The sequence below is a fragment of the Tricharina praecox genome (genome assembly GCF_024521635.1).
Source record: "Tricharina praecox strain CBS 144465 chromosome Unknown BZA05scaffold_38, whole genome shotgun sequence".
Lineage (NCBI taxonomy): Eukaryota > Fungi > Ascomycota > Pezizomycetes > Pezizales > Pyronemataceae > Tricharina > Tricharina praecox.
Genome location: NW_026250440.1, coordinates 1 through 27,545, shown reverse-complemented (window position 1 = coordinate 27,545; position 27,545 = coordinate 1). Strand labels below are relative to the sequence as shown.

Genomic DNA, 27,545 nt, shown 5'->3' with positions numbered 1-27,545 from the left:
ATATAATGTTCCCATAAGATCCCTCTGTTCCCGCCCGCAGTACATACCATCCAACATACCATCCTCAAAACTCCCGAATCGTCCTCGAATCGAACCCATGGCCGCCGCCCCACAACCCCGCTCGTTCGAAAGGCGGCGTTCAATCTCGGATAAGCCTGGTACCCCGGTTCCTCCCCCGCCGCCACCATCGCCCACCGGAAGAATGAATAAGCTCTAAGCGAGGCTTGTTCAATACCGGGGTTTGCTTTTCGAACCGTCCGGCGGCCGCGGCAGGCAGGCAGGTGCAGGCACTTGCGTGGCGTAGCCGCTCCCTACTCCTCCTCAGCTGTCCCCCTGTGCGGCGATATATTCATGGTGCACGAGTGCTGATCCATATGTATAAAATCCCTATTGCTTTGAATTTTTCTGTCCGCATCGCTGACCGGTATAAGTCTGAATTTCCGGAAAATGCGCTGTGGGTGTTTGGTAGATTTAGACGGTCGATTGCGTGGAGACACCTGGAGATGAGTCGGGATTGGAAGGGTTGAAACTTGATTGGAGTGTCGAAGCTCAAACGTCATTCAATTATACAGCTGCCTTGTAGCACGTCCAGAGTACTCAATACATACTATAAGTGGGCGTGATCCTCATCAGGAGCAAGTTCATCTACAAAAGTGCGAGCAAAAACATAAGCCAAAAAAACTCCCCCCGCCCCCAAAACAAGCCCAAAACCGAGATCTAATCCAATCCCATACCCAAAACCAGCTATGGTATCAAAACTGCAAACCGTGAATACGTTGACTTTTCGCTATCTTGCGAACCGTACCCTCCAAAACGCCAAAAATCAAACGCTGCTGAAATACGTCGCTCACACGAATGGTCGGAAACCACCGAACAATCCTCACGGCCTTATCCATCTGCCGTTCCTCCACCACCACCTTTTCCAAAAACACACAAAGCTTCTTCAGATCTTCATCTCTAGCCTCCACTTCCAAAAGATCTTCATCTACAGCACGTAGCCAAGCACTGATCGTCATCCGCACCGCATCAAAATCCGTGCTCCTCACGGCCGCTCCAACGGAGAGAGACAGCACTGGCGGCTTTCGCACCGTCTTGATCACAATCGCAGGGGTGCGCGCCTGTACTCTGTCTTCTCTTTGCAGCGCTTCCATCACTTCTTCCTGTGCTTTGGCTGCCTCCTTTTCCTCAGCAGCTTTGCGCACGTACTTAACGTTGGCAATGTGTAGAGCTCGCTCAGCCTTGGGTATGTCTGCGAAGTCCTCTAGATATCCCTCGCCGCCGATCGCCTTGGATTCGTAAAACCAGTCAGGATGATCTTCAGGAGGGGCCTGTCTAACCGGCGGCGGCGGTCGCTTGAAAACAGCTTTTCTTCGGCCTTTACCGACGTTGCGAGGGATCCGAGTGGTATTAATGGCAAGTTTCGACACACCCTGCTTGGATAGCGACGGATTTTGCTCCAGCCCTGGTAGACCACGATTGAAGACGGAATTGATTCGCTGCTTATCCTCGGAATAGCCTATATTTCTCCGTGCCGGTGCCTGTACCTGTGCCCGTCTCCGCTCTGCTGCTTCGTCCTCCGCCCTGATTTGTTTCCGTGTCGCCGGTGAGAGGGAATTCCAGGTTTCCGGAGCCCACTGTGAATCCGGTGGTGGATCTGCATCTTGTGGTTCTTTTGCTTTGACTTTTTCCAGTATTTTCCCTTGAATTGAAGAGGTAAGATGCTCAAAACAGGACATGTCAAATTGTGATTCATTCGGAATGGCGTACTGGGTCGAAGACGTTACAGAAATGAGGGGAACCTGGGGAGTGGTATTACGTTGGGGCACCATCCTAGTATGAGTTCTCACCTCGGCATGCTGTGGATTTGGAGGATTTTCAAAGGGAGACTCCTCGCCCTCCAACGTATTTGTTGCAGGTGTGCGATTGGTAATGCTACCCAGTGGTGCCGGTCGCACAAAAGGAGGAGGAGCCATGCCTGAAAACCCACAAGCCTTGTCTTGCAACGTTGATGGACGCGGTGGTGGTGGAGGTGGTGGTGATAGTAGTAGTAGTGATGGTGGTGGTTCTCGCAAAACGGCCGGTGGCATCAGCACAGGCACTGTTGGTTCAGGCAGTGTTCGTTGGTTTATCGGTGAATCCCTGATCACCGGCTGAGGCTTCTTATTGTTACTATTTTTCCCAAAGAGATCAAATAATGTCGTAACTTTCGGCCTGACGTAAGCTTTCATCGTAACGGGTGCCGCAGGCTTCAACTCTGGAAGAGGTGGTGCGGAAATTTTGGGTCTTTCCCCTGCCATCGCGTGTTGCTTCAGGAATTGCAATTGCTGCTGTCCGCCATCGTGGGCCGCATCTTCAAGCCCTTTCATTCCCACCGCGAATCCACGGATATCGCCAGGAGAAACTGAGAATCCTCGGAGGAGCTCTATGCATTTCTTGGCAATGAGCGAGGCATCGGAGGTTGAAACACTGAACAGAAATGTCTTGTTTATATCTTCGGTCCGTCCGCATCCAAGGAACTTTTCGGTCTCGAATGGCACATTTGCAGCCCTTTTAGCAACCTTGAAGGTCAATGACCGGCCCTTGACTCCTTCACTCTTCATCCTCTCTTCGACGGCACGGGTAAGTCGATGGAGGAACTCTTCGGCTTGTTCCTTATTCGTAAACCGAACTCCCCAGTTGACAGCGATGGATATGCTCTCCCTCGGTGTCTCGGCCGCGCCAACGAGCGTATTATCGATGCCGCGACAGAGCTCATGTACCTTGATTCCGGTTTTAGAACCCAGCGCCTGTTGTAACCGGTCCTTGGGGATCTTCCTCAACTCAAGTACCGAATCCGACTTGAATGTTTCGGTGATTTTCTCAGTCGTATGGCGCCCTATCCCTGGGAATGCTCGAACGTCTAAGCTGTCTAGGAAATCTTGAATCTCGGAATTTCGGATGATGTATTGGCCGGCAGGTTTTGCCTTCCTCATGGCAAGCCGAGCCATGAGAACGTTTGTGCCAATGCCGACTGAAACATCACACCTAGTCCTTCTCCGACACTCATCGCGGATCTTCTGGGCGAGTTCTTGGGCCTTGATTTCTTCTCTTTCTAAATCGGCAAAGCCCTCATTGCACACGAGATTCGAGATGTCCACCAACGCTTCGTCCACGGAAACCGCTTGAAGCCGCTCACCGCCGAGTGACAGAATAACTTCATAAAACGCCTCGCTTGCCTCCGCGTACTTCTCAAGCTCGTACCCAAGAGTGACGATATCCGGACACAACTCCTTGGCTTTGGCCATCCACATGCCGTTCTTGACGCCGAATGCCCTGGCCGCATAGTTGCAAGATGCAATCTCCGATGTCATACTTTTCTCCGTCCGTCCGTGGCATATGGCGACCGGTTTATCCTTCAGGTCTGGAAGGTCACGTGTAGATACTGCGGCGAAGAAGCAGTCGAAATCTACGTGCATGACATATCTAGTAGCTCTGTTCTTCGGAGGCGTTGGCCGGGGAAATTTCTGTTCCAATTTTTGCAATCTGGAGCGAAGTTCGGCTTTCGATGTCGAGAGGTAATGCAGACGAGATTCCTTGAAAAATGTAGCAAGGAAATCCGGGTTGAGAACCGACGCGTTGCGGACTCGAGGGTCTGAAAGGAAGGCTTCGTTGAACTCTTCGGGGGTTCTGGCTTCCCTCATCATGACCGTTCTGTCTACGCCGGACGGGGCTTTAAGGGAAACGGCAAGAACCGGCGTCTTTTCTGGGGAAATATCCGCATCTGCATACTTCATCTGCTTTGAGGGCAGATGAGGTGATTCGGTGGGGGCTGGGCACTTCTGGCTTGCTTGTTTGGGAGTCTTCGCAGAAAGAGGCGACGAGGGAGGTGTTTTTTGTTCTTCTTGTGATAGAATGCCACTCGTAAGGTTTACTCTCGAGATGGAGTCCGGTATCTCCAGCAATTCTTGGGTACCTTGCCGCTCGAGAGCGAGCGAACACTCTGCTGCTTCAGCAATCACAGGCACCTGGTAGGAAGGCGGAATATCTGCTTCGTTCTTTCCTTCCCACGCTACCTCATTCCCGAGGACGGGCTCTTGGTAAGACAATAGGAGCTTGGATGCTTCTCCTTCTGGAATCACTTCTTCGGCGATGGCTGGCATCTGGTAGGACTCTGGAGGTTTCGAGGCTTCCTCCTCGTCCATCGTCGCATCTTCAATAGCTTGGTAAAGCTGCAGAAGCTCCGTTGGGCCGTCTTTGATGACCTCATTTTCAGTAACGGCAGGGGCTTGATAGGACGTCGGCGGATCAGCTGCTCCATCTTCCACCGTCACCTCCGTAGCCTGGGAAAGTTGCGCGAACTCTGCTGACTCTTCTTTCGCCGTTGCCGCTTCGACGACTTGGTAGGACAGTAGAAGCCTTGCTTCCTCGTCTTCGTCCGCCATATCACCGACAACAGCTGGCAGTTTGCCATCGGAAAAATAGCCTTTCGTGGATGGGAAATCTGGCGAGATATCTTCTACAGTCTGTAAATGCCTACCTTGACTGCTTCCGGAGTCCGAAAGACACACGGTCGAAAAACTCATGAAGCTAAACCCGGTTGGTAACACCTTTTCTTCCGCTGCTGGAGGTTGAAGAGGCTCTTCTATCACCGGGCTTGGAGGGGACGGAACCAGTGTCTCTTGAACGATCTTCTGCACCGCCGTATGTCGAGAGGGCTGAATCGCCGGTTCCTTAGGAGCCGTCTTGTTTCTAATGCTCTCCTTATTCGAGCTCTGGCTTGACGGCTTCGTAATCTGTGAAAAGATCATCTTCTGCTGCGATCTAGTGGGAGTTTTCTGCGTCGATGTCGCCCGCTTCTTCGATCTCTGTGACGTTTTCTGGGTGCTGGCCCGTTTCCGCTTCGCCGACTGAGATCTTTTGGGAGTCTTCGTCTGTCGATATTTCTCCAGCATTTCGTCTACTACATCGGAACCTAGATCAGCTCGCAGAGTATCCGCCCACTCCCATGTAGCCTCGCTCTCATCGTAGCCCTGCCACTTGACCAGGAATTTTATCCTGGTGCGCTTGCTCTTGCCCGTCTTCTTCTCTCCTATGAGTGCTTCTACGGTGTAGGCGTCCGCGCCGTTGATCTTATCTACAGGCGGAGGTCGTGAACATTCAAGCTCGGACTCGGACTCGGACTCGGACTCGGGCTCAGGTTTAAGGGATGGTGGTCGAGGAGGATCGCTGAGCGGTGCATCTGCAACCCCAATAGTGTCTCCTATTGGTATAAGGCATACAACGTCTGCCTCCTCTTCATCTTCCTCCTCCTCCATTTCCGAAAAGTTACGTTTGTGCCTCGTCGTCGGCTGATGGCTAGGTGGTGCTATTTGCCCGTCCGGATCCTCCATCCACAGTGTATCCTCATCGATGTCATCAAAGTAATCTTCCTCGAAATCCTCGGAATGCTCCTTCGCCGGCGTCTGTCCAGATGGCGGCGCCCGATCTCCCTTTCCGTGTAATGGTTCCGGTAGTTGACCTGAATATGCACTCCCGTGCTCCAGTCCCTCCCGCTCATTTTCGAGGCCACCCTCATGATCTGAATCCGGAATCTCCCACTCCGGACCTTTCTGCGGGGTCGTCTTGATAATATCGAGCGCGAACTTCACCAGCTCCTCCCGGTAGGCCGAACTCGAGTTCACCTTCGGCGTCTGCGACTTCCGGGCAAATCCCAATGTGGTCTGTCCCTCACTCCTCCTTGATAGGCTATAATTCGACCATGCCACAATCTTTTGCTGCTTAACACACTCGAGCACCCAATCCGGCGTAGCAAATTTATACCTCCCCATCAGTTCCTCCTCCTTCTTGATCGGCAATGCAGTCGCAAGAACCATCGTCAACCCGCCATCCTTAAAATCCCGCCAGACCCCGCCATGCATAACGACGATCTGCCGAAGGATACTCGGGTTCGGATTTGTATAGCCAAGGACGGCCATGACATGGCCTGTGAAGATCTGCGGGATCGTGTCGTTGCGCCTGAGCGAGTCTTGATTCTGGAGCTTGATCCGCTTCCGCCGCATGTAGTCGCCGATACCACCGAACGTAGAGGCATCGTATTCTTCACCGGTCGGTGAGAAGGACGTGACGGGCGGGGGCTGCTTCGTGGATGGGGCACGCCGGCGAGAGGTCATGATGGGATAAAGCCGTTAGGCGCATAAAGTGTGGGTTGAGTCGCCGGCCGTGATTTGTACGTGGTAGAGTCGTCGGCCGTGAGTGGTGAGTCGTCGGCCGTGAGTGGTGAGTCGTGTAAGGTGGAGTCGTCGGTCGTGAAACGGGGGGAGTTGAGTCGTGGGTCATGTCCGGCTAGATTGGTCATGCAGGGATCGGGAAGACGCGAATAACGCGGTGGCTACAACCCCCAACTTCCAAGACACCGTGCTCCCTTCACGTGTTCCGTGATCCGTGTTCCAGTGACATCCGAAAACAACAACAACAACGAATGATTCACAGTGATCGAAACGGAGTTGGCAGGACACTCATTGTCATCGCCGTATCATACACTATTCAATAGATCTAAAAAGTATACAGTCCCCAGTACAGCCAAAGAAAAAGAACAGATATCGAGCAGAAATACAACATCAATCAGGCAGGTTCAACTTTGGGCTCTCTTGACTGTTCACATGTCAGCTTACGTGTGTTCTAAAGCCATGTTCAGTGGAACTCTACTTACGCCATGCAAAAGCCTCTCAACAAGTTTATCGTCCTCTCTGGGTCCATGCAATTCATCCGGCGGTTTATAGGCATCTGCTTGACACTGTGTTTCTCCTTCTCCCATTGCTTGCTCCTCACCAGACACTATCCCACCGCTTTTCTTCTCCCCCTTTCCACCATGGCCGTGACCATGACTTGACGGCGTCGCCTTATCCACCACCTTCTTCGACACACTCTTAATCTTCTTCTTGCCCTTCTTATAATTGCTGTACGCCTCCAGACCGACTAGAATGGCATAACTCCTCGTAATGGCAATACCACTCAGATCCACTCCAGTATCTTGGAGAGACTTTAAGAAACTTCGGAACTGCGAGGGCGCCGGCCGGTAGTGACCGGATAGTGGGCTAAGGCTTCGCACCTTGCCGTCCTTGATCTTGATTAGTCCCGCGGCTCGGACTCGTGCGCCATGGAGGAAGCTCGAGTGTTGGAAGGTGCCTGATTGTTTTATTCCGACGTACCTATAGGGCGGTCAGATGATTGATAACCTAGATATTGAGGGGATCGGAATCGGGATAGTACAGTCGTAGGGAGGTGTCGGCTACGAAGATCCAAGTATTTTTCCTTATGGTCTTGCGGAGGAGCCGGTTGAATATCACCGCTGATGATACGTGGAAGTTCTTCCCTAGATTTGAATCTGCTGGATCATTCTCGTCCGATAACTCGGACTCGGATGATGATGACGAGATCGAAGACGAAGACGAAGAGCTGGATGATCGACACATAGCTTCATCTCTGTCCGGATGATAATGGTGGAACGCTTCTGGGTGATCCGAAGGAACGATACCTATGGTTGTTCAACATGGTCATTCTGTAGGAGGCTAGGAAGTATCAATCACCTTGTCTGCTGTCAGAATATTCAGCTGTGGTGTCGATTCTCTGGCCGTTCTTGGCCCAGCAAAGACGGCCATCCTTTCATGTTCGTCAATATGAGTCCTCTGACGGGAAGTTGGTAACATACCTCGTCAACTTTGACTAGATATGCTTGTCTTTCCTCCAGTGAGAGGTAACGAACTTTCTCACGTTCTAATGTTTCTCGAGGGACTGCATTGAGGTTTACTTTCCTGCCCTCGCCGTAATCTAACCAACGGAAAAAATTCTCTTTGGTGTCTTGCTGCCTCCAGAACTCATGATATGCCCGGAGGTTATGGCCATGTCGATGCTGAATCTACATGAGTGGTTGCTCACGACAAGACCGGATATTGCCCACCTTCACTAATCATGATAGAACAATGGTTAGAAGGCTATCGCTAAACTAGGTACTGGGGTAGAGATCACCCACCGTCAACCATTTCCAAAAAATATCTGTTGACAACTGCTCAGTAGGTGGATTGCCGACGACCGAAGGAGGACTTACTGCATGTCCATTGTCGTCATATTTTGTTCTTCCTTCCGCCGCTTGACAATTCTCTTCCCGTCATGCTCTTCTTCCCGTTCATCGCCACTCTTCTGATCGTGGTCCGGGTCGTCGTGTTGAACCTGCCGGAATGAGACTCATTAGGACCACCCAAGGCTGTTGACCTCTGGACCAACCCTCATGGCGACTTTCACCGCCTTATTCCAAGCATACTTCCCCGGTTTCTGCTCGGTCTCACTGCCATGGGAAGGGACGTCTGCAGTCGTCCGCCAACGAGCATCTGCCACTGCCTGCTCAAGGAATAGCTGTTACCAACAGTCCCGGAATATCAGGAGAGCGAAGCAATAACCTCAGTCCAACGCTGATCTGGCGTCAGACACATGCCATTCATCTCTCGTCGTTCTTTATGCCCACGATAGTGTCTCTAGTCCCTTCATTTAGCTCTGGCCGGAGCTTCACCAAGAGCATGCCGTACCTGTATGCTCATTGCAGCTCGGGCCCGTCGCTCCTCCTCCGCCTTATCCTTCTCCGATTCGGGTGAGCATTGTTGCGCAGCTGAAGCCAACGGGGCTGGTTCTGGTAATGTATCTGTCATCGCTGAACGAGTATCTGGGAAGAAGCAACTGGTAAATGCGCGCAGAGTAGGTACCAATAGAGTACTTTGAGATAGATGATGCTAATTCTAAGGCGATAACTAGTAAAAGGAGTAGGTCAACGGGCAAGAATAAGCAGATCGGTTTCGTTAAGTGGCTTCAATGTAAAAGAAAGGGATCTTGGTGTGCTTTATGAAGGACCTGTTAAGCTCTCGTTCTCGTTAACCATCTTGTCCGTTTCGTGACCTGCCGACGGCTATGCAGCTCCCCCACGATGACGTAACTATCCGTGTAGCAGCCATCGCATGCCCTGACACATTTGAAAATTCCCGCATCAGGCCACGTGATTATCTGACGATCGATCTGATTTGATCTAGACTGACTCGCAACACCATTCCTCCGATCAACTTCCCGTGTCTCCTTCGCCATCCATTCGCTCCAATCTTCCCCAACTCAACAACCTTCGCACAAGGGTTCTCCTCCCCACATCCCACATCCCCACAACACACTTCCCGTACTACAACTCCAACCATTTTCCTTTGCAACCTTCTATTACCAGCATCGCCGAGATATGAACAGGGGCAAACTTGCGCCCGAAGTCCAGAGAGCTCTCTTTGTCAAGAACCTGAGGTCCGTTTGTCCGTCTGTCCGTCTGTCGCGCTTCTCTTCCCGCCATCCAAGCACTGTGTCATCTCGGATGATACGCGTGTCGCACATACATCCTGCCGTCGTCGTGTCCCGTCCCCTCAGTAGCGATGCAGATCACGTCCTCCATTGTCGTCGAGTCTCACGGCTAATTGTCTACAGCTACAACGTCTCTTCCGAGGAACTCTTTGATCTCTTCGGCAAGTTCGGTCCTATCCGGTACGTACCCGACTTTCATTCCACTCCGCGATGTGGATGGTGAATGGCAACGCATAAACTCCTCCACAAGATGGGCCGTGACTGACTCTCACGCGTAGACAAATCCGCCAAGGCATAGCCAACAACACTAAGGGAACTGCATTCGTCGTCTATGAGGACGTAATGGACGCAAAAACCGCTTGCGACAAGCTCAACGGTTTTAATTTCCAGAATCGCTACCTCGTTGGTTAGTTCGGCTCATCTTCTTTGCTCCGTTGATGATCGTGGTTGCTGACTACTCTTCGTCTGAACAGTATTATATCACCAGCCCGAGAAGATGGCCCGCGCGGAAGGTGACCTCCAGAGACGTCAAGAGAACCTAGAAAAGGCGAAGAGACAGCATGGTATCGACTAACCGGCTATTACCGCTTCGCCCTCGACGCACGACCCGTTGCCTTTTGACGAGTCATAGTCGTTGTTTCATTTCGGCCCTGCGTTCGTCCGTGCTCGTCTCTTTCTTTGGAACCAATTCGGCAATTCGGCATTTCCTGTTCAGACTGCTTTGAAGCATTGGGAGGGAGGGCTTTGTTGTGATTTCCACGGCGTTTGATCTTTACGATTGCTTTGCTTGCTGCTTTTCTGTCCTTCGAACCTTTGTTACCTTGGTATCGCGGATTTGTGCTTTTTCCTGTTCGGCTTCTAGGCAAAAGTCCTGTGGCCGCTGAATGATACTGCTTACTTACTGAATACTTCATCGCTATCATCTCGTGCGATCTTTGTGCCTTGTATAAACGGTATTGCATGGAACGCCATTCGCCTGTCTCCAGATATATCGTCCGTAGTTTAGTACTAGCCGTCATCTTGGTTCCCTCCCTGCCGCCGCCAACACCACACCCAAAACCTCACTCCCCGCCTCCCCCTCAAAGAACTTCCCTTTCCCCTCAGCTGCCAGTACAAACCCGCCTGTCGCAACCTTCACCAATGCAACTTCCTCCAACCTCAAGCCCATAGCATCGAGACAATGTCTCCCCAGCGCCTCCAAAAACCCGCCCTCCCCCCTCCTCTGCCAAAAACCGCCCACATCCGCAGCCTCAATCGTGATCTCCACCCTCTTCAACCCTTCCCCCTCCGTCGGAGCAAATGCCATAACGACACTCTTCCCGCCGCCGCCCTCAAGGCAGTCCACATACATGTCCAGTGCGCGCCGCAGCAGCTCGTCCTCCAGCGCGACAGGTAGCACGAGGATATCGAACGTGGTGGTGAGATACGACAGCAGCGTTTCGCGCAGCAGCGAGGGCATGCGGCTCATCAGCAGCGGGAGCCGCATGAAGCCTTCGGGCTCTGCGGGGCCGCTGTCGCTGCCGATTAGGAGCGCGGTGTAGGAGGCCGACTCATAGGTGAGTTCTATGTGAACGCCGCGGGTTGCCGGGGGCTCGGGGTGCAGCGGCAGCCAGGTGACTGAGAGGAGCTTGCCCGCGCGCGAGAGGGAGGGGTCTGTGGTGTTCGTTGGGAGGGTCACGCCGCGGAGGGAGTCGCCGCGGAGGCGCTGGAGGAGGCGACGGGAGTGCGGTTTTAGGGCTGCTGCGGTGAGGGCGGGAAATTTGTAGAGGGATGTGAGGGCGTGTAGGGTGTAGGTCGTGTTGTATAATGGATGGACCGTGAGTGGAGGGGAGGACATGATGTGCGTGTGGTTTGGTTGGTGGTCGTGAGTTGGGGAGACGCGTTTGGGCGTGATGTTGATGCAGGGTGGTGCCACACTAGTGAGGTAGGTGAAGAAGGAGTGCTTTTGGTGGAATATTTACAGGTATATAACTACGGACAGAGGGCTATGGAATTGACAATTACATCTTCTATGATCCCCTAACTTCAAATAGCCTGACTTTGCCTTGCTCATTGCCCACGGCCATAACCATTCCTCCACTCCCACCACTCCATTTGACAGCAGTAACCTTCCCTAGCGGCGTTGCAGACGTCGGCCAGTTCTTATAGATCGTGCAGCTAGGCAGATGGACCAGTCTCAGCGCATCCTTCTTGTTCTTACTAGCAATGCAGAGCACTTGACCATCACGCGAGAACTCAAGTGTGCTAATACTGGTCACTAGACTCTCCACCGTCTTGACAGGCTTCGGATCTGTCGCTGTTCCCAGCGCACCCGGGCCCTTCCCGCCAAAGGAAACGCGGCGGTCGTAGATATTCACCACACCTGAGGCGCTACCAACTGCTACGAAGCGGGCCCCGAGGGGGGAGTTGGAGATGCAAGTGGTGGAAACACCACCCTCGTCGCGCCAGACGGCGGAGAACGAGCGAGTGGGGAGTGAGTACTCATAGACCTCTCCGACAGTGTTGGCGATGGAAAGAGTCTCACCGCTGGGGTGCCAGGAGATGTCGGCGACTAGTCCCTCGACGTTGGCGGTGGCTATCCACTGGCTCGAGACCGCATCGAGAATCTGGACCGTGCCCTTGGAGCCAATGAACGAGATGTGTTTTCCATCCGGCGAGAGGTTGAAGCGCTCCATGCTGTGCAGGTTGCCCTCGTGTCCGTAAACTCGGGTCACTCGTTCCACAGTTCCAGACTCCAGGTCCCACGAGTGGAAGTATCTTCTGCGACCGGCGGCGACAATGCGGGTACCGGAGGGGTGGATCAGTGCGGTTTGTAGAGCGGACTGACGGATGTGAAGGGAGGAGGCGAGGGGGTTGATTTTGCCGTCGATGTGGTAAAGGCGCATGGTGGAGTCGAGACCGGAGGTGAGGAGAAGCGGGTGGGTAGGGTGGAAAGAGAGGCATTGAATCGCGGACTTGGAGGGCGCGGCGACATTGGCGTCTACGAGGCGGGCGATATCGATAACCTCTGGCCGGAGCTTGTGTGCTTTCTGCGACAGCTTGGAGAGGGTCAGGTCCGCGGAGGAGGAGAGGAGCGCCGCGAGCGGAGGCGCAGAGAGAGAGGTAGTGCTGTCGGCATCAATATCTATTTCCAAGTCTGATTCTGACTCCTCGCTGTCTGAAAGCCGACGACGCTTGGTGTCAGCCTTGGGCGGGCGGGCCCATTTTGGCACTGGGTAAATGCGCTCGAATTGCCGCCGGAGGCGTTGTGAGTACTCTTTGCCGGTCACGAAATCGTCGGCTTCCGTATCGCGAAGCTTGCGATTGCGGGCGTGCGATGCAAGTGAGATCATCATCTTTTCGTCGTCGCTGTCCTCCCATGCTGGTGGTTCGTCGGCTTCTTCGGGAACTGCTTGTGCGCCGCTGCCTATTGATACCATCTCCACATCTCCGTCCGTGTCTCGGCGCGTGAGCGCCATATCGTTGCCCGCATCAACAAAAAACAACTATAAAATCTGCATAAGCCTCCGTCCCAGTCCCGGAAAGAAGTACAACCTACCTGATCGTCCAGAAGAGCAGAAATGTCCTGTCCCTTACTAGCAGAATTTCCACCACGGACGTTCGCATCCAACAGCTCACCGTCCTCCTCTGACTCGTAATCGAGCACCTTTAACCCAGACTTGAAACCTGCGACATCGCCGAAGACAAGCCTTTCGAGCTCTTCCTCCTCCGCGTCCATTGGCGGCGGCGCATCTTCACTGTTTGTGGGCAATATATCGGCCGTAGCGAGGACGGCCGTAGTCGCGTCGGTCTGGTTCTTCTTGACTTTGGATTTCCGAGCCATTGTGAATGTGTGGTGTTGGGAAGCGGTGATTGTGATGTTCGTGGTGGGCGTTGGGCAGTTTAACAAAGTAAAAAAAATTTTAAGACACAGAGCGGCTCTGCTTCATTGCTGCTCACTCACCTTGCACATGGCCCCCACTCACGGCCAGAGTTTACTTGGTGCCATGGAAGAATCATAAATTACGCGAGTGGCCACCGCGACCGGCCTTTTATCCACAGAGTTTGCGGCAAACGCCTCGAGTGATGCTCCGTGGGGCGCGATTTTTTTGTGCTTTACGCGGTCCCTTGCTTGCCAAGGCGACGCGCTCCGCATGTATTTGTTGTCGGTGCTGCCTTTCCGTTTTACCATTGAGATACCCACTTGATACCCCTCCATCAAACTGTCATCATCAACACTCATACGCGCACAGACACCAAATACGAATATCAATTCCTAGCCCAGCTCCGTGTCTGCCGCAGCAATGTCTTCAAGACGCAGTTCCCGTCAGCCCTCGAACCAGCCACCATCCTCCCAGCAATCCACTCCCCGTGCTTCTCGTACTGGACGGAATGCTCCTCTTGCGCCCCCGGCGGGGTCTTCAGTGAGGGGAACGTCTCCGCTCTTCCCCGAAGGACTCACATCGTCGCCAGTTCCGTCGTCAGACCGAGGAAGGCAAAGCTCACCGGCCGCCGCACCGGCATCCACCCCTTTACCGCAAAATTCGGATGCTTTCCGAGATTCCTCGCCACTGAGATATGCATCTTCGTCTCCCCCAAGGGATGGACGAACCCCGAGATCTTCTGGCCTTCCGGGCTCAAGTGCCAGCGCCATTCGCTCGAGGTACGTGAAACATTGAGAGACTGGTGTCGTATTGCGATGCTGATGACCTGTTACAGCCGTGGAGGAGCTGCCTTCGGAACAACTCCCGCGCGCTCTCGCCGAGGAGATCTCCAGTTTTCCGATCTGAGGTCTACCCCCAGCCACCGTCGCCTCCTGTACGTCGACGAGAACGGTGTACCGATGGGCAGTGATGCGGCCGCCGACCTACTCTCCGACGCCCCTACCTACAGCGCCGGACCTACCTCTGAACTTCCGGACGGACCCAAACGGTTGATCTGGGGTACAAACGTCTCGGTCGAGGAGTGCACCCTAGCATTCCGCAAATTCTTGCACGAGTTTAAACGCAAGTACCGCATGCGCCAGGAGAATGAGTTTATTCACCCCGGCCAGGGCGAAGAGTTGGTTTATCAGGATATGATGAAGCAAATGAGAGATCTGGAGACAACATGTTTGAACTTGGATGTGCAGAATTTGAAGGCTTTCCCGCCCACCAAGAAGTTCTATCACCAACTGCATGCATACCCCCAGGAGTGCATTCCCATCATGGATACGGCCGTCAAAGATGAGATGTTGGAGTATCTTGTGAGGATCGGAGCAACCGATGAGGAATACGACAAGTGCTTGGGTAGAAATTACAAGGCAAGGCCGTTTAATTGCGATAAGAGCATCAACATGAGGGACCTCAATCCTTCTGGTATGTCGTGTCCGTCCGCAATGTATGGAGAAATGGTAACTGACTAGTTCTAAGATATCGACAAGGTTGTCTGCATCAAGGGTCTGGTGATCCGAGTTTCGTCAATCATTCCGGACATGTCCAAAGCGTTCTTCCGTTGTCATGTCTGTGGCCATACCGTGACCGTCGAGATTGACCGCGGCAAGATCGCGGAACCCACCGAGTGCCCCAGAGAGGTCTGCAAGACGCCCAATTCCATGCAAATCGTGCACAACCGCTCCGATTTCCAGGACAAGCAGGTTATAAAGCTCCAGGAGACTCCAGACAATATCCCAGACGGACAGACACCTCACGCTGTTTCCCTCTGCTGCTACGATGAGCTTTGCGATGTTGCCAGGGCTGGAGATCGGATCGAAGTCACGGGAATCTTCAGGTCCATCCCAGTGCGGGTGAATCCTCGCCAGCGGTCCATCAAGAATCTGTTCAAGACGTACGTCGACGTACTACACATCCAGAAGGTCGACAAGCGCCGCATGGGACAAGATACCTCGACCTTGGAGGCTGAGGTTGCGAATGCGGTCATGGCGGATGTGGATGAGGTCCGAAAACTCACAGATGATGAAGTGAGCAAGATTAAGGCCCTCGGTGCGCGTTATGACATTTACGAGCTTCTTTCTCGCTCTTTGGCGCCCAGCATTTACGAGCTTGACGACGTGAAGAAGGGTGTCCTGCTGCAGCTCTTTGGCGGTACGAACAAGACATTCGAAAAGGGCGGAGCGCCACGATACAGAGGTGACATCAATGTCCTGCTGTGCGGTGACCCATCTACCTCTAAATCCCAGCTCTTGCAATACGTTCACAAGATCGCCCCTAGAGGAATCTACACATCCGGTAAGGGATCCTCCGCGGTCGGTCTTACGGCCTATGTCACTCGTGACCCCGAGACCCGTCAACTGGTCCTGGAGTCCGGAGCTCTGGTCCTTTCCGACGGCGGAGTCTGCTGCATCGACGAATTCGACAAGATGTCCGATTCGACGCGGTCCGTTCTTCACGAAGTGATGGAGCAGCAAACTGTCTCCATCGCCAAAGCCGGTATCATCACCACTCTCAACGCGCGCACTTCCATTCTCGCCTCCGCCAACCCCATCGGCTCCAAGTACAACCCCAACCTTCCGGTTCCCCAGAATATCGACCTCCCGCCCACGCTCCTCTCCCGTTTCGATCTGGTATACCTCGTGCTCGACCGCGTCGACGAAGCTACAGACCGCAAGCTGGCGCGGCACCTGGTCGGAATGTACCTCGAGGACCGGCCCGTGCACGCCACGGAAGCCGAAGTGATCCCTGTCGAGACCCTCACGGCGTACATCTCGTACGCGCGCCAAAACATCCACCCGAAGCTCACAGCCGAGGCGGGCGACGAGCTCGTGACCGCGTACGTCGCGCTGCGCAAGCTGGGCGAAGACGTGCGCGCCGCGGAGCGCCGCATCACTGCCACCACCCGCCAGCTCGAGAGCATGATCCGCCTCGCGGAGGCCCACGCTAAGATGCGCCTGTCGGAAACCGTCACTGTCGACGACGTCAAGGAGGCCGTGCGCCTCATCAAGTCGGCCATCAAGGAGTCCGCCACCGATCCGGTCACGGGTCGCATCGATATGGACCTCCTTGCCGGTATATCGGGCTCCGAGCGTCGCAGGAAGTCGGATCTTAAATCGGCTATCATCAAGCTCCTTGATGAGAGCATGGGCTCTGGCGGAAGCATCAGGTATAATGAGCTGCTGAGCAAGATTCAGGAGCAGAGTGGCGTTACCGTGGAGAATATGGAGTTTGCCGAGGCCCTGAGGGCCGCGGAGGCAGAGGGCGCCGTCAGGGTACATGGTGATGGCGCGAGGAGGACGGTTAGGAGGATTACGGGCGTGGTATAGACATATGGGAGAGTAGGATTTATAATGTGTGATGATGATTCGCGGATGAATGGAATGAATTTTGGAAGTGATCCTACGCTCGGTATATCTATATCGGATACCTAGGAGATAGCTTGTGAATGATGGACTGTATTCTAATTCGCCAACTCTCCCATGCTAATAGTACCTATAACTACCCCACACTCATAAACAAAAGGAGATACATCAAGTAGAAGCGCGCACGCAGCACGCCACATTTCGTCATACATATCAACCCATACTAATAATAATTATATTTTGCGCACAACAAAGAGAAGGAAGTAAACAACTGCCAGCCAAATACTTAGGCCGTGGCAGTAGGCGCGGGTATATGAATCACCAGCCCGTTGGTCAACAGGGAGGTCGGGTAGTCTCCCAGGTCCAGTACGGGTTTTGAGTCTGTGACGGCCGGGAGGGCGGTTGCCAGCGGCGGCGGCGGGGCAGCCTCCTCGGCCGGAGTTGTAGCCACGGGGGAGGGGGGGGGAGAGGTAACGGTCGTGCTAGTTGTAGCCGTGGCAGAGGAAGTGACCGTTGTCGTCGCCTCTGTTGCGGCGGCGGCGGCGGAGGTAGCGGAGGTCATTGTCATTGTCATTATCGGTGTAGCTGTGGCTGCCTCCGTCGAAGTAGACATAGCCGGATCCTCGGACCTCGTCTCGCTCGCACTCCGTGTCAACGTCAACATAGTGGTGGGCCGGTAACTCGGCCACGCCTCTGCACTACCGTTCTGCGCCACAGCAGCGTTTTTGAACGCCTCGTACGTCTTCTCTGCCGTCGGATTGATCGCAAATACCATGCCCTTGCCGCAGTGCGTGCTCTGTGCGCAGAACCACCATGTAGCGTCGGCGGTCTCAACCGTGTAGTCCCATGTTGGCGGCGGCATGAGCGCGTTGTCCGTGTTGGGCTGGAAGCCGGAGCCGACGTTGGAGGAGTCTGCGACGCAGGGGAGGGCAAAGGTCGATTGCGTTACGGTGTGGTTCTGTGAGTAGAACATAAAGTGGACTACATCGCCCACAGAGGCGGTAAGGGACGAGGGTGTGTAGATTAGCCCTGAGGTGCCGCCAACGGTTACGGTGTGGGTTGTTGTTGCGGCGGCGGGGGGTGCGGATGTTGAAGGCGCCGCAGTGATGGTGTGGACCATGGAGGTGTCGGCGGCGGGGGGCGTGACGGTCACGGTGTGTGCCATTGAGGTGGTGGTGCAGACTGTACAGACGGTCACGGTCGAGGTTACATGTACGGCGGATGTGGGCGGGGCGGGGGTACCAGCGAGAAGCTGGGTCGAGATGAGGGTTGAGATGCTATGGATCACCTCGGTGGCAGTGGCAGTGGCCGTTTCGGTTTGGATGGCGTGGACAGTCTCGGTGGCAGTAGCTGTGGCGGTCTGTGTGAGGATGCTCTCGAGTATCTCAGTTTGAACGTTGTTGACGGTCTCGGTGAGGATATTGTGGACTGTCTCTGTTGCAGTGGCAGTCCGTGTAAGAATACTCTCAAGCACCTCCGTCTGCACGTTGTTGACAGTCTCGGTGAGGATGTTATGCACTGTCTCTGTAGCAGTTGCAGTTGCAGTGGCAGTGGCAGTGGAAACACTATGCAGCACCTCCGTTTGGACATTATTAATCGTCTCCGTGAGGATATTGTGGACGGTTTGAGTGGCAGTGGCCGTCTGCGTGAGGATGTTATTGACCACTTCAGTCTGGACGGAAACGTGTACAGCGGTTTGCGTCTGCGTGAGAATATTGTTTATCACTTCAGTCTGGACGGAAACATGGACTGCAGTTTGAGTTGCAGTTGCGGTCGCCGTCTCGGTGCGGACGCTTTCGACAACTTGATGGATAGTTTCTGTCTGGATGCTGTGAACGACTTCCGTTGCCACCGAGACGGTGGTTTCCGTTGCGGTCAGGACGTTCTGGACCGTTTCGGTAGCGGTCTTGAGTTCCGTCGCGATGCTGTGGACCACTTGCGTCGCCGTAGCGGTTGCAGTTTCGGTGGCGGTCAGGACGTTCTGAACTGTCTCGGTTGCGACGCTGTGTACAACCTGCGTCGCCGTGGCAGTGGTTTCGTGTACCTGTACCTGCGTCTCCGTCTGGAACATCGTCTGCACGATATGCGACAGTTGTATCTTCGTCGACACGACCTGCTGGACTTGCGTGTGGATCAGTGTCTCAGTGGCCGTGACTTGCTCCATCACCGTCTCGACAACCGGAGGCATGGTGTGCACGATCGTCGTGGGGACGATGCTGGTGAGAACGGCGGTGTGCTATCACTCGTTAGCCATATCCCACGCCGCAGGGGCGGAACAACTGACCACCATGATCTCGGTCTGCAGTTCGACAACGGTTGTGGGAACCACGTGCATCGACACTTCCGTCACCATCTTCGTAACGAGCATCGTAACATGGACGGGCGGCAACGTCTCAACCACCTATGTATGTACATCCGATTAGTCCCCATCATCGACTCCAATCTCGAAGGATCCTCACCGTCATGAGCTCCGTCACATGCTGCTGAACCGTCTCCGTCATGTGTATCGTGACATGCTCCGTTACTCGCTCAGTGACCGGGACTGATTCCACCACGTGTACCGTCTCGACCTGATGGACCGTTTCCACCGCGTGGACCGTCTCCGTCTCCGTCGAAACCACCACCGACACCGACACCGCCGCTTCCGTCGCGGTCTCATGGACCATCGCCGTCGTCGTTACAGTATCATGCACCATCTCCGCCGCCGCCGTTGTGGTCTCATGTACCATCGGCGCCGTCGAAGCCGGGTGTTCAACCACCACCGCCGCCGCTGTCGAGGAGACATGTTCCGGCGCCGGAGCATCTTGGTATACTGGTCCATACGGTGACGCATGGACATGTGTGAATCCGCCCAATAAGTGGAGTGCAAGTATTGCCAGGAGCCCGGTTCGTGAACATCCTTTCGTATATCTTGATGGCATCATTTCGGTTTATGTACGGTGTACCTCGCCGGGAGGGTGAAGTATCTACAACCAACACCACCACCATAACCGTTAATCTCCGTCTTCTTGAAGGAGGATGAGGGAGGACTCACAAAGAATGGGGGATATTAAGTCCGGCCCGGTCGTCAGGTAGTGGAAAAGCAAAGGGTATTATTATTCGGCCTGCGGAAGTGTTGAATGTAGGAGCCCGTCCTAAGTATTACAGAGAGAAGGTATGGAAAGTGCAGTCGAAACGAAAAGGACCGAACGTAAACACGCACACACACCGGGTGTTCTGCTTATAAGAAGAGAAAGATATCGAGCAGAAAGTGAGGATGGAGAACTGAAAGAGCAGGAGGACGAGCAGGAGGCAGCCTGCGTAAAGTAGGGAAGCTCCACGGGAAAATGCATCACGTCAAAGAGCACTTCAAAACGCCTGCGAGCTTCAGAATCCGAGGACGACTTCGGACTATCCCCTCACACATGCATTTGCTGGGCGGATAGCGGTATAACTGCATTGATATGAGAAGTTGGAACCTCACACGGCGTAACTATTGGCAGGATTGTGGGTAGCATTGGGCAAAGATACCAAGGCCCCGGGCTTGTAGCACGGCAGCATACCGTATCAGAGAGGTATGAGCATACTGCTTCTGAAACGCACCGGCTTGCTTGCTTGCGGCGTTGCAGCTCTGCCGAGTGCGAGGTACAAGATAAGTGTTGGTTTTTTTTTTGCAGAGAAACCCCATCGTGAAGGCAAAGGACGGGGAGTAAGTAGATGGTGTATGTAGATGGGTACTTAGGTAAGAATGTATCGACGTCGTCGGGGTCAAAACAGAGAGCGTTTCAGAATGGTCGTCTTCAAACGACGACTGACCCATGTGGCTGGCGCCTATGAAACCCAGCAACCGCAACCGCAACCCTAAACTCCCCCCAGCTCCCCCACCTGCCATCATAGGAAAACCAGAAAGCCCCACCAGCCCTGCACATTATAGTACTTACACCAGCGTTCTTTTCGCTTCCAGAACTGTGGCAAACGCACGCTCCGACCGTAATATAGGAGTGCATAAGGGATTCCCAAGTGCCCACGGAGTTTTGCCAATGCGATGTCCACACCCTACTACATACGATAGTTAACTACTATAAAACAAAAGCCCCGGACCCTGGTGACGAAACTCTTCATTCCTTGTCTATCTATGTCCTAGTTCACGACCGGATTCCGACTGACAGGTAGAGTACTCAAGGTACCGGCACTATGCTTTCCCGGGCGCAATAGAAATTTCGTCTCCCTTCCTTTGCGTGCGATCTGAGAGTCCATCCCGGCGTGAAACTGCGATGCGAAATTCCATGTGCGTGCCAGGCTGAGTCGACACGAGAGAGACAGAGATAAGCAGCCGCTTCCATAATATAGAGTTGGGTTGTAACTTGTGCCTGGACTCTGGAGAAGGCCCGGAGTATGGTAGGTAGCTGGAGATGCCTGGAGGTTCCCAGCAAGCGGTACCGTATTGCACCGTACACTCACTCGAGGGAGCCGTGGGTTTTGGGGAGGGGGAGGGATCGATTCTCACCAGACTTGGTCAATGGCCATTCCCGCGTTTAGAGGACTGGACATCACAGTCAAATACCTAAGTGCTTGCTTGCGCAATCATAGGGTACTTATACTAGTTATACCAGTACACCGTCCAGCATAAGCCCAAACTCATCTGTCATATATACCGAAGCCACCGTTCTTCTATCACTCACGCCCACTCCTTCATAAGTACCGGTAGTTATCCATTCCAGCATTCGGCCACTCCGCTCCACAACTCGGCAATCCTCCCCCATCTTCTCCGCAAGCTTCTCCGCAAGCTTCTCCACCCGCCTGAAGCTGACGCCTCAACCTCCAACAGCAAGCCAGAATGCCAGTCGTACATACACAACTAACGCTTCGATCCGGAGGGGTAGTTATTTAGCGCCGTCTCTCGCACTCGGCTCGATTCCGCGCGCGCAGAAAGGGAGAAACACATTTGTCCAGCTGCACGTACGATTGGCTCTCCGGATTCTTTGTATTGTACTGTACTGTACAATAAATACCGGGATGGGCTCTCCCGTAGTACCGTAACTGGGTATGTAGAGTAGTAGCGAGGATTCGTCAGAAAATAAAGTCCAGCGCGCGCAACTCACGAACTCCCACTCGTCCGCCTAGTAATCTGAGTCCTGACAACCAACTCGGCAGCGCTATGGTTGGGGACTCCTAGAGCCGATGGGATGGGACATTAGTGGAAAAATCGAATTAATTACAAAATGGGTAATAAATAGCGATTTTTGAGATTTTCTTTTAGCAAAAATAGGCATTTTGAATTCCATTTTATGCCTATTTCGTCTAATTTTCAGCCTAAAATGGTTCTTGGCTTGCCCGATTTGGCTGTCCATGGGCCCAGAATGGGCAAATTCAGTGCAAACATGGGTGAATTGGGTGATGACAGGGGAGGGACATTGGGTTGGCCTCCAAACAAAATGATTTATTTTGTAAATTCTTCTTCTCCACAACCATGCGTCTTAAAATTAATCGGACGTTATTTAAATTACGGCCATCCGATTCTCTATCGATTAATAAAGAGTTTTTGTTCAAAAAAAACTTTTTGGTGAAGAAGATAGGTGTCAAAGTTGGTGGTGTTTTTCCATCGGGTATAGGCGTCCCCAACCATAGGAGTCTGGGGGGGAGGGAGGGATCTGCTGCAGATCCCAGGCACCGACTGGGTACTGGTCAAGCCAGGCTCGTCCAGTGTTCGCAGAGCTACCTAGAGTAGTTGGAGGTGGGGTGCATACACACCTGCATGCGCGGTCACTCCGCCGCCGGACGACATTCGTGAATGCATGTATGTAGAGTAGAGTATGTATGCAGTTAGTGATTCCGCTGCTCCGTCGATGCCTGGGCTGGATTATCCGTCCGTCCGTCCGTCCGCGATACCTATATGTCTCAGAAGGAGGAGGAAAAGCAATGGGATACGAGGACTATGTACCTATGGGCGTCGTCGTCGGTGGAGGTCCTTGGTCTGTATGTACGGTACGTACTCTAGCTGACGCATCGCCGGTGATCGAGAGGCCGCGAATGGCGCTCACCGAAGGAGAAGAACGCACACACGAACTCTAGGATCGATCTGATGGTTTGGAACTAAGAACGGGACCGAGAACGAGAATGAGCGGTGGCGTCGACGACGGCGGCGGGCCTTAGGAAAGGCCGAAATCCGTCCGGCTCGGTCGGTTTCGCATGCGATTCCACCTAATGGTTCGGCGTTCTCACCGCGGCGCATCCATTAGTTACTCACACAGCTACCTACCGGCCCACTACCGTGATACACGCGTACGTGTGGGGAGATCAACACCTCAAACATTGCTAGCATGTACACAAAGTAGCTTCGCGGCTTTTGCCAGATTCTAGCGGATAACAGATGCAGTGAGTTGCAGATAGCTAAAAGCTCACCGGGGGCCCAGCTACGATCACGTCTCGCCTTAATCTCTTCTCCCATGGCTAGTAGTCGGCATCGAAAGAAAGTCAGACCACAACCCCCAGCATCATTCACATCTCCCCTCTCACTCTTGGTTGGGGGTTCCTCAATGCAGCGGCGACATTACCGAGACGGTCATCCTTAATTGCTCCTATCTCATAGCTGGGTGTGTAAACCAGAAATCTTCAGCAACGTACGATGCCAGGCACCCAACTCGGTACGGTACTCTACTCCATAGTAGGTCTGCGGAAAGATAGCCACGGTTCTGGCCCCAAGAAGCACCCCACTTGGCACTATCATGGTAACACACTTCGATCCCGCCACGCCGGCAAGCTTGGCGGAACCACCGGAATCAGCCGGTCGATTCGGCGCAGTCGGTAGCTCCAGGTCCCGCCGAATCCGCCACCAAAGAAGTCTCGTGTCCGTATCGTGGTTGTTCCACCCCCCACCCCCCACGGCCCGCTAAAACCGAGCCCTGCTAACGATCGGAAGACTATCACTCACCAGAGCTCTCTCGCTCGACTCCCAGAAAACAACGCTCGAACAAAATAACAGACCCAACAACCGGTCATCCATCCGTTGTATCCCCCCGCCCTCGTTGAGCATCGGGGATCGGGGATCCGGCTCGTATGTGCAACGTCACTGGGGGGTTGGTTGCATCCGTCCGTGCGAAGGGCACTAGTTACACCATGCTAGCTGATGGACCGCCAAATGTACACTTATGCACCCCACACTCCGGATTCGTAGGGCGAAGGGAAGAGCGCTTGAGATAAAGTAGCCTACCCGCATCTTTCACGCCATTGTGCTGTGGGCATTGGACACTGGAGATGCTGTGTATCCCCCACCCCCGCCATCTTTGCAGCCCCCAATCCATGCTGTCTCTCCCTTCCCCCCCGCCAAACGCCCGCAGTGCCTTGCATGCGATCTTTCCATCTGTCCGTATGTACGAGATCCCCAGAACGTAGATGGCTTGGATCCACGAAGAGATGCGGGGGGGGATGTTTCGGAGGAATCAATCATCTCGTCCTAGGGGCTGCGTGTACGAGGCGGAGCCAAAAAAGTAGTCGTGCGAACGGTGTTGGGCCTTTCCCATGCGGGCGAACGGTGTTGTTGGTGGTGGTGGAAAGGGATCGAGAGACCGCCGGCTGATCTTTGCTTGCTCGGCGTGAAGGGTCCCGAGAGATCCGGAAGCATAGGATGAGAGAAAAAAACATCCAATAGTGACGTTTCACCCCGCGTAAACTGGGGTGGAACCACAAATAGGTCAATGACGACGCAGCTCCGAAATATCGAGCTCACGCAGCTATCTGAAAGGGCCAGAGGTATAAGAACCTCCTCGGTTCGCCCCTATGAGCTGATATCTTTCCTCTCCATCTCGCCATCCCCATCCAGACCATCAGAGAATCCGAGCTTCAGCAATCTCCGCAATACCAAAAACTACATCTTCCTCCTCCTCTTCCTCTCACAATCCACCAAAAACACCTCACACAATGGCTGTCGAAATCCCCAAGATGCAGTGGGCGCAGGTCTTCGAGAAGAGCGGCGGTCCTATCGAACTCAAGCAGATCCCCGTGCCAACCCCAGGACCCGATGAGGTTTTGATCAACATCAAGTACACTGGAGGTTAGAATTGCTTCTCTAGTTGGGTTCACAGGGAGCCACGGAGCTGACAGGTTCTACTACAGTGTGCCATACCGACCTCCACGCATGGAAGGGCGATTGGCCTCTTGACACCAAGCTTCCCCTCGTTGGAGGCCACGAAGGAGCCGGTGTGATTGTCCAGGTCGGAGAACTCGTCAAGGACTTGAAGGTTGGCGATCATGCCGGCATCAAGTGGCTAAACAGCTCTTGCGGCGCATGTGATTTCTGTACGTGCAACCAGCTTCTTTATCCGGAACCCTCCGCCTCCCTCAAGTTCGATTGACTGCAGATCCCTAATAATATGGTGGGGGTGAACAGGTATGGCCTCTGATGAGCCCCTCTGCGGTGACGCCGTCCTCTCCGGCTACACTCGCGACGGAACCTTCCAGCAGTACGCCGTCGTCAACGCCGGCCATGCCGCACGCATTCCCAAGCACCTCCCTCTCGACGCCATGGCGCCCATTCTCTGCGGTGGTATCACCGTGTACAAGGCGCTGAAAGAGTCTGGCGCGAAGCCCGGTAACACCGTCGTCATCACCGGTGCCGGAGGAGGTCTCGGAACACTTGCCCTGCAGTACGCAAAGGCGATGGGATTCCGAACCATTGCTGTGGACTCGGGTGATGAGAAGAAGCAGATCTGCACTCAGCAGCTCGGTGCCGAGGTCTTTGTCGACTTCATGAAGGAGGACGTCGTCGAGTCCGTCAAGAACAACACTGGCGGTCTGGGTGCACACGCTGTCATTCTGTTGGCTGTTTCCGAGAAGCCCTTCCAGCAGGCTACTGAGGTTTGTTCATCCCCGCGCTCCCCCACCACCACCACCACCGAATTCCCGATGACTAACATAATGTCTCACAGTACTGCCGAAGCCGAGGTGCCGTCGTCTGTGTCGGCTTGCCGGCCGGCGCCAAGATCTCGGCGTCCGTGTTCCCCACGGTCGTGCGAATGTTGACCATCAAGGGCAGCTACGTCGGTAACAGACTGGACACCCAGGAGGCTATCGACTTCTTCGCTCGCGGATTGATCTCGGCACCCTTCAAGGTGGTCAAGATGTCGGAATTGCCCAAGATTTACGAGCTCATGCAGGCCAACCAGATCGCCGGCCGATATGTGTTGGACACCAGCGTGAGTACCTACCTGCCATCCAGATACCTAGATGAACATACAACTGATATATCTCGCCGCGCAGATGTAAATGCGGAGGGTTTGTCCGGTAATGTGGTATGAATTTGAGATGATTGCTTTGCTTTTGCTTTTGTCTGTGTTGTCCTTCTCTGTCATGTCCGAATGGGATTCAATGCTAGAAATACATATGACTTGAATACAAATGGTTTCCTGCAACTTCATTGGCTATCGTGCAATTTCGATGTGATCCGTAGACCCCGCACCTGATAGGTACTCGGTCTAGCCAATGTCAGCAGACGGAGAGGCAATTGGTGGACCGTGCGTGGTCTCATGGATGCTGACTACGTATCCGGTGCCCGAACTACATCATACCTGTACTCTCGTGCCTCATCTCGTCTGTTTCGCTGTTTCTGTTTCTTGCTTGCCACCTCTTGACTCTGTTTCTCTTTGTTGTAGGGTAGATGATAGCGTCACCACGTCGATAGTGTTCGTGCCACTCCAAACTTTCGCCGAGCCAAACAGACCGTGATTCTCGAAAGATATCAATCCTGGCTTCATTGGATCTCGAAATGCTGTAGGGTTGTCTCGAGAAAGAGCCGCTGACCACAAAATGTCGTCGATTGGAGCAGTTGAATGGAGGGACAGCTTAAAGGCGGGGGGACAACTCAGAACTACTTCTCGGGCTTGGCACTAGCCATTTCTCCTTCTTGTCCAAAACAGCCGCCGCTGCCCTGCTTCAACCTTAGAGCAAAGCTCAAGAACAATCTCGACAGCCACAACAACCCATTACAGCACCACCTCCAACCATCAGCTGAACCGTGCTTCCTCGACAACACTCCACACCCACGGGATCTCCGCTGTACTTCCCCACCTTATTTTATCGTGAACACTATTCTTTAGCTCTCTCCACAAACTTCTCTCCCAATCCCGCAGCCAGCCAGCAATATGATGTCCAACAGAAACCGCGGCAGGATACGTCCTCCCCGCCGCGTAAGTTGCCCCACTCACCCACCACGTACCACCCACGCACTCCCCCGCATAAACTCTTTTTTGTGTTCCGCCCTTTTCTCAACCTTTCTGACATTTACCTTTGCACTAGGGCCTGGTTACAGACCAAGTAGACTTCAACGAAGTCTGGGAAATCCTATCGCAATCACTCAACGAGATCCACAACAAGAACGCGTCGACCCTGTCGTTCGAAGCTCTGTACCGGAATGCGTACAAGCTGGTGTTGAAGAAGCACGGCGAGCGGCTTTACCGACAGGTCAAGGAGCTGGTTACCGAGCACCTCCAGCATGTAGCCGTGCGTGACGTCAAGCCCCTCGTTCCGAGTATCATCGTCACCGGAGGAAACATGGTCGGAGATGCGACAATTGAGAAGCGCAGCGGTGGAACGACGTTTCTGGAACAGCTGCAGGCCGTCTGGAACGATCATCAGCTCTGCATGAGCATGATCACGGATGTGCTGATGTACATGGTGAGCATCTACTTGCGTGTGTTTGGTGTCGCCGGGGGCGGCGGGGGCGAGCGGCGGGGGTCAGTGGGTGCCCGGAGAGAGAGCTGACAGCTTCACTTTAGAACCGCATATTCTGCGCCGACCACAAGCTGCCGACCACATACGCTACCGGAATGGGACTCTTCAGGGAGCACATCCTCCGCAACCCCGAGTACTGCATCGGCACGGCCCTGAACAAGGTCATACTCAACCAGATCAAACTGGAGAGGCAAGGCGATGTGATCAG

The 27,545-nt window shown here is 53.9% G+C and overlaps 9 protein-coding genes across 9 annotated transcripts; 4 read left to right on the top strand and 5 right to left on the bottom strand.

Moving 5' to 3' along the window:
• Positions 1-608: 608 nt before the first annotated feature.
• On the bottom strand, positions 609-6,264 carry BZA05DRAFT_411895 (uncharacterized protein). The gene has a single exon (XM_051485042.1). It carries the CDS (start codon positions 6,147-6,149, stop codon positions 753-755), a length of 5,397 nt encoding a protein of 1,798 aa, XP_051335159.1. The 5' UTR covers positions 6,150-6,264; the 3' UTR covers positions 609-752.
• A 1,415-nt stretch (positions 6,265-7,679) lies between these two features.
• On the bottom strand, positions 7,680-8,939 carry BZA05DRAFT_191163 (uncharacterized protein). Its single transcript, XM_051479416.1, has 8 exons — positions 8,744-8,939; positions 8,559-8,659; positions 8,433-8,507; positions 8,297-8,373; positions 8,084-8,205; positions 8,009-8,031; positions 7,937-7,941; positions 7,680-7,888 (listed from the first exon to the last, which is right to left on the bottom strand). The coding sequence occupies exons 2-5, from the start codon at positions 8,568-8,570 to the stop codon at positions 8,100-8,102; spliced, it is 270 nt and encodes an 89-aa protein (XP_051335158.1). The 5' UTR covers positions 8,571-8,659; positions 8,744-8,939; the 3' UTR covers positions 7,680-7,888; positions 7,937-7,941; positions 8,009-8,031; positions 8,084-8,099.
• Positions 8,940-9,247: 308 nt separating this feature from the next.
• On the top strand, positions 9,248-9,934 carry BZA05DRAFT_344267 (uncharacterized protein; the record flags this gene model as incomplete). The annotated part of the gene is made up of 4 exons (XM_051481118.1): positions 9,248-9,330; positions 9,484-9,540; positions 9,639-9,766; positions 9,834-9,934. The coding sequence occupies 4 exons, from the start codon at positions 9,248-9,250 to the stop codon at positions 9,932-9,934; spliced, it is 369 nt and encodes a 122-aa protein (XP_051335157.1).
• Positions 9,935-10,444: 510 nt separating this feature from the next.
• Positions 10,445-11,176, bottom strand: BZA05DRAFT_315929 (kinetochore complex Sim4 subunit Fta1-domain-containing protein; the record flags this gene model as incomplete). The annotated part of the gene is made up of 1 exon (XM_051480378.1): positions 10,445-11,176. A coding segment is annotated over one exon (732 nt), but the record flags the coding sequence as incomplete, so codon positions are not given.
• Positions 11,177-11,369: 193 nt separating this feature from the next.
• Positions 11,370-13,078, bottom strand: BZA05DRAFT_344247 (WD40-repeat-containing domain protein; the record flags this gene model as incomplete). The annotated part of the gene is made up of 2 exons (XM_051481117.1): positions 11,370-12,845; positions 12,899-13,078. 2 exons carry the CDS (start codon positions 13,076-13,078, stop codon positions 11,370-11,372), a joined length of 1,656 nt encoding a protein of 551 aa, XP_051335155.1.
• A 460-nt stretch (positions 13,079-13,538) lies between these two features.
• BZA05DRAFT_379795 (MCM2/3/5 family-domain-containing protein) lies at positions 13,539-16,597 on the top strand (the record flags this gene model as incomplete). Its single annotated transcript, XM_051481892.1, has 3 exons — positions 13,539-14,002; positions 14,059-14,696; positions 14,751-16,597. The coding sequence occupies exons 1-3, from the start codon at positions 13,644-13,646 to the stop codon at positions 16,595-16,597; spliced, it is 2,844 nt and encodes a 947-aa protein (XP_051335154.1). The 5' UTR covers positions 13,539-13,643.
• A 322-nt stretch (positions 16,598-16,919) lies between these two features.
• Positions 16,920-19,299, bottom strand: BZA05DRAFT_449062 (uncharacterized protein; the record flags this gene model as incomplete). Its single annotated transcript, XM_051487316.1, has 3 exons — positions 16,920-18,869; positions 18,918-19,034; positions 19,093-19,299. The coding sequence occupies 3 exons, from the start codon at positions 19,297-19,299 to the stop codon at positions 16,920-16,922; spliced, it is 2,274 nt and encodes a 757-aa protein (XP_051335153.1).
• Positions 19,300-24,214: 4,915 nt separating this feature from the next.
• BZA05DRAFT_411869 (chaperonin 10-like protein) lies at positions 24,215-25,994 on the top strand. Its single transcript, XM_051485041.1, has 5 exons — positions 24,215-24,662; positions 24,725-24,907; positions 24,999-25,465; positions 25,537-25,803; positions 25,868-25,994. The coding sequence occupies exons 1-5, from the start codon at positions 24,530-24,532 to the stop codon at positions 25,871-25,873; spliced, it is 1,056 nt and encodes a 351-aa protein (XP_051335152.1). The 5' UTR covers positions 24,215-24,529; the 3' UTR covers positions 25,874-25,994.
• Positions 25,995-26,920: 926 nt separating this feature from the next.
• Positions 26,921-27,545, top strand: BZA05DRAFT_317642 (Cullin repeat-like-containing domain protein; the record flags this gene model as incomplete). Its single annotated transcript, XM_051480401.1, has 3 exons — positions 26,921-27,110; positions 27,168-27,280; positions 27,382-27,545. Coding segments are annotated over 3 exons (467 nt in total), but the record flags the coding sequence as incomplete, so codon positions are not given.

Bases quoted from the DNA above. Each gene is read 5' to 3' on its own strand.
- BZA05DRAFT_411869 (XM_051485041.1), top strand. From the start codon at position 24,530: ATGGCTGTCGAAATCCCCAAGATGCAGTGGGCGCAGGTCTTCGAGAAG. The intron at 24,663-24,724 runs GTTAGAATTGCT...GTTCTACTACAG, and splicing joins CAACATCAAGTACACTGGAG to TGTGCCATACCGACCTCCAC. The intron at 24,908-24,998 runs GTACGTGCAACC...GGGGGTGAACAG, and splicing joins TTGCGGCGCATGTGATTTCT to GTATGGCCTCTGATGAGCCC.
- BZA05DRAFT_411895 (XM_051485042.1), bottom strand. From the start codon at position 6,149: ATGACCTCTCGCCGGCGTGCCCCATCCACGAAGCAGCCCCCGCCCGTC.
- BZA05DRAFT_191163 (XM_051479416.1), bottom strand. The intron at 8,374-8,432 runs GTTATTGCTTCG...TTCCTTGAGCAG, and splicing joins CAGATCAGCGTTGGACTGAG to GCAGTGGCAGATGCTCGTTG. The intron at 8,206-8,296 runs GTATGCTTGGAA...TCATTCCGGCAG, and splicing joins ACCGAGCAGAAACCGGGGAA to GTTCAACACGACGACCCGGA.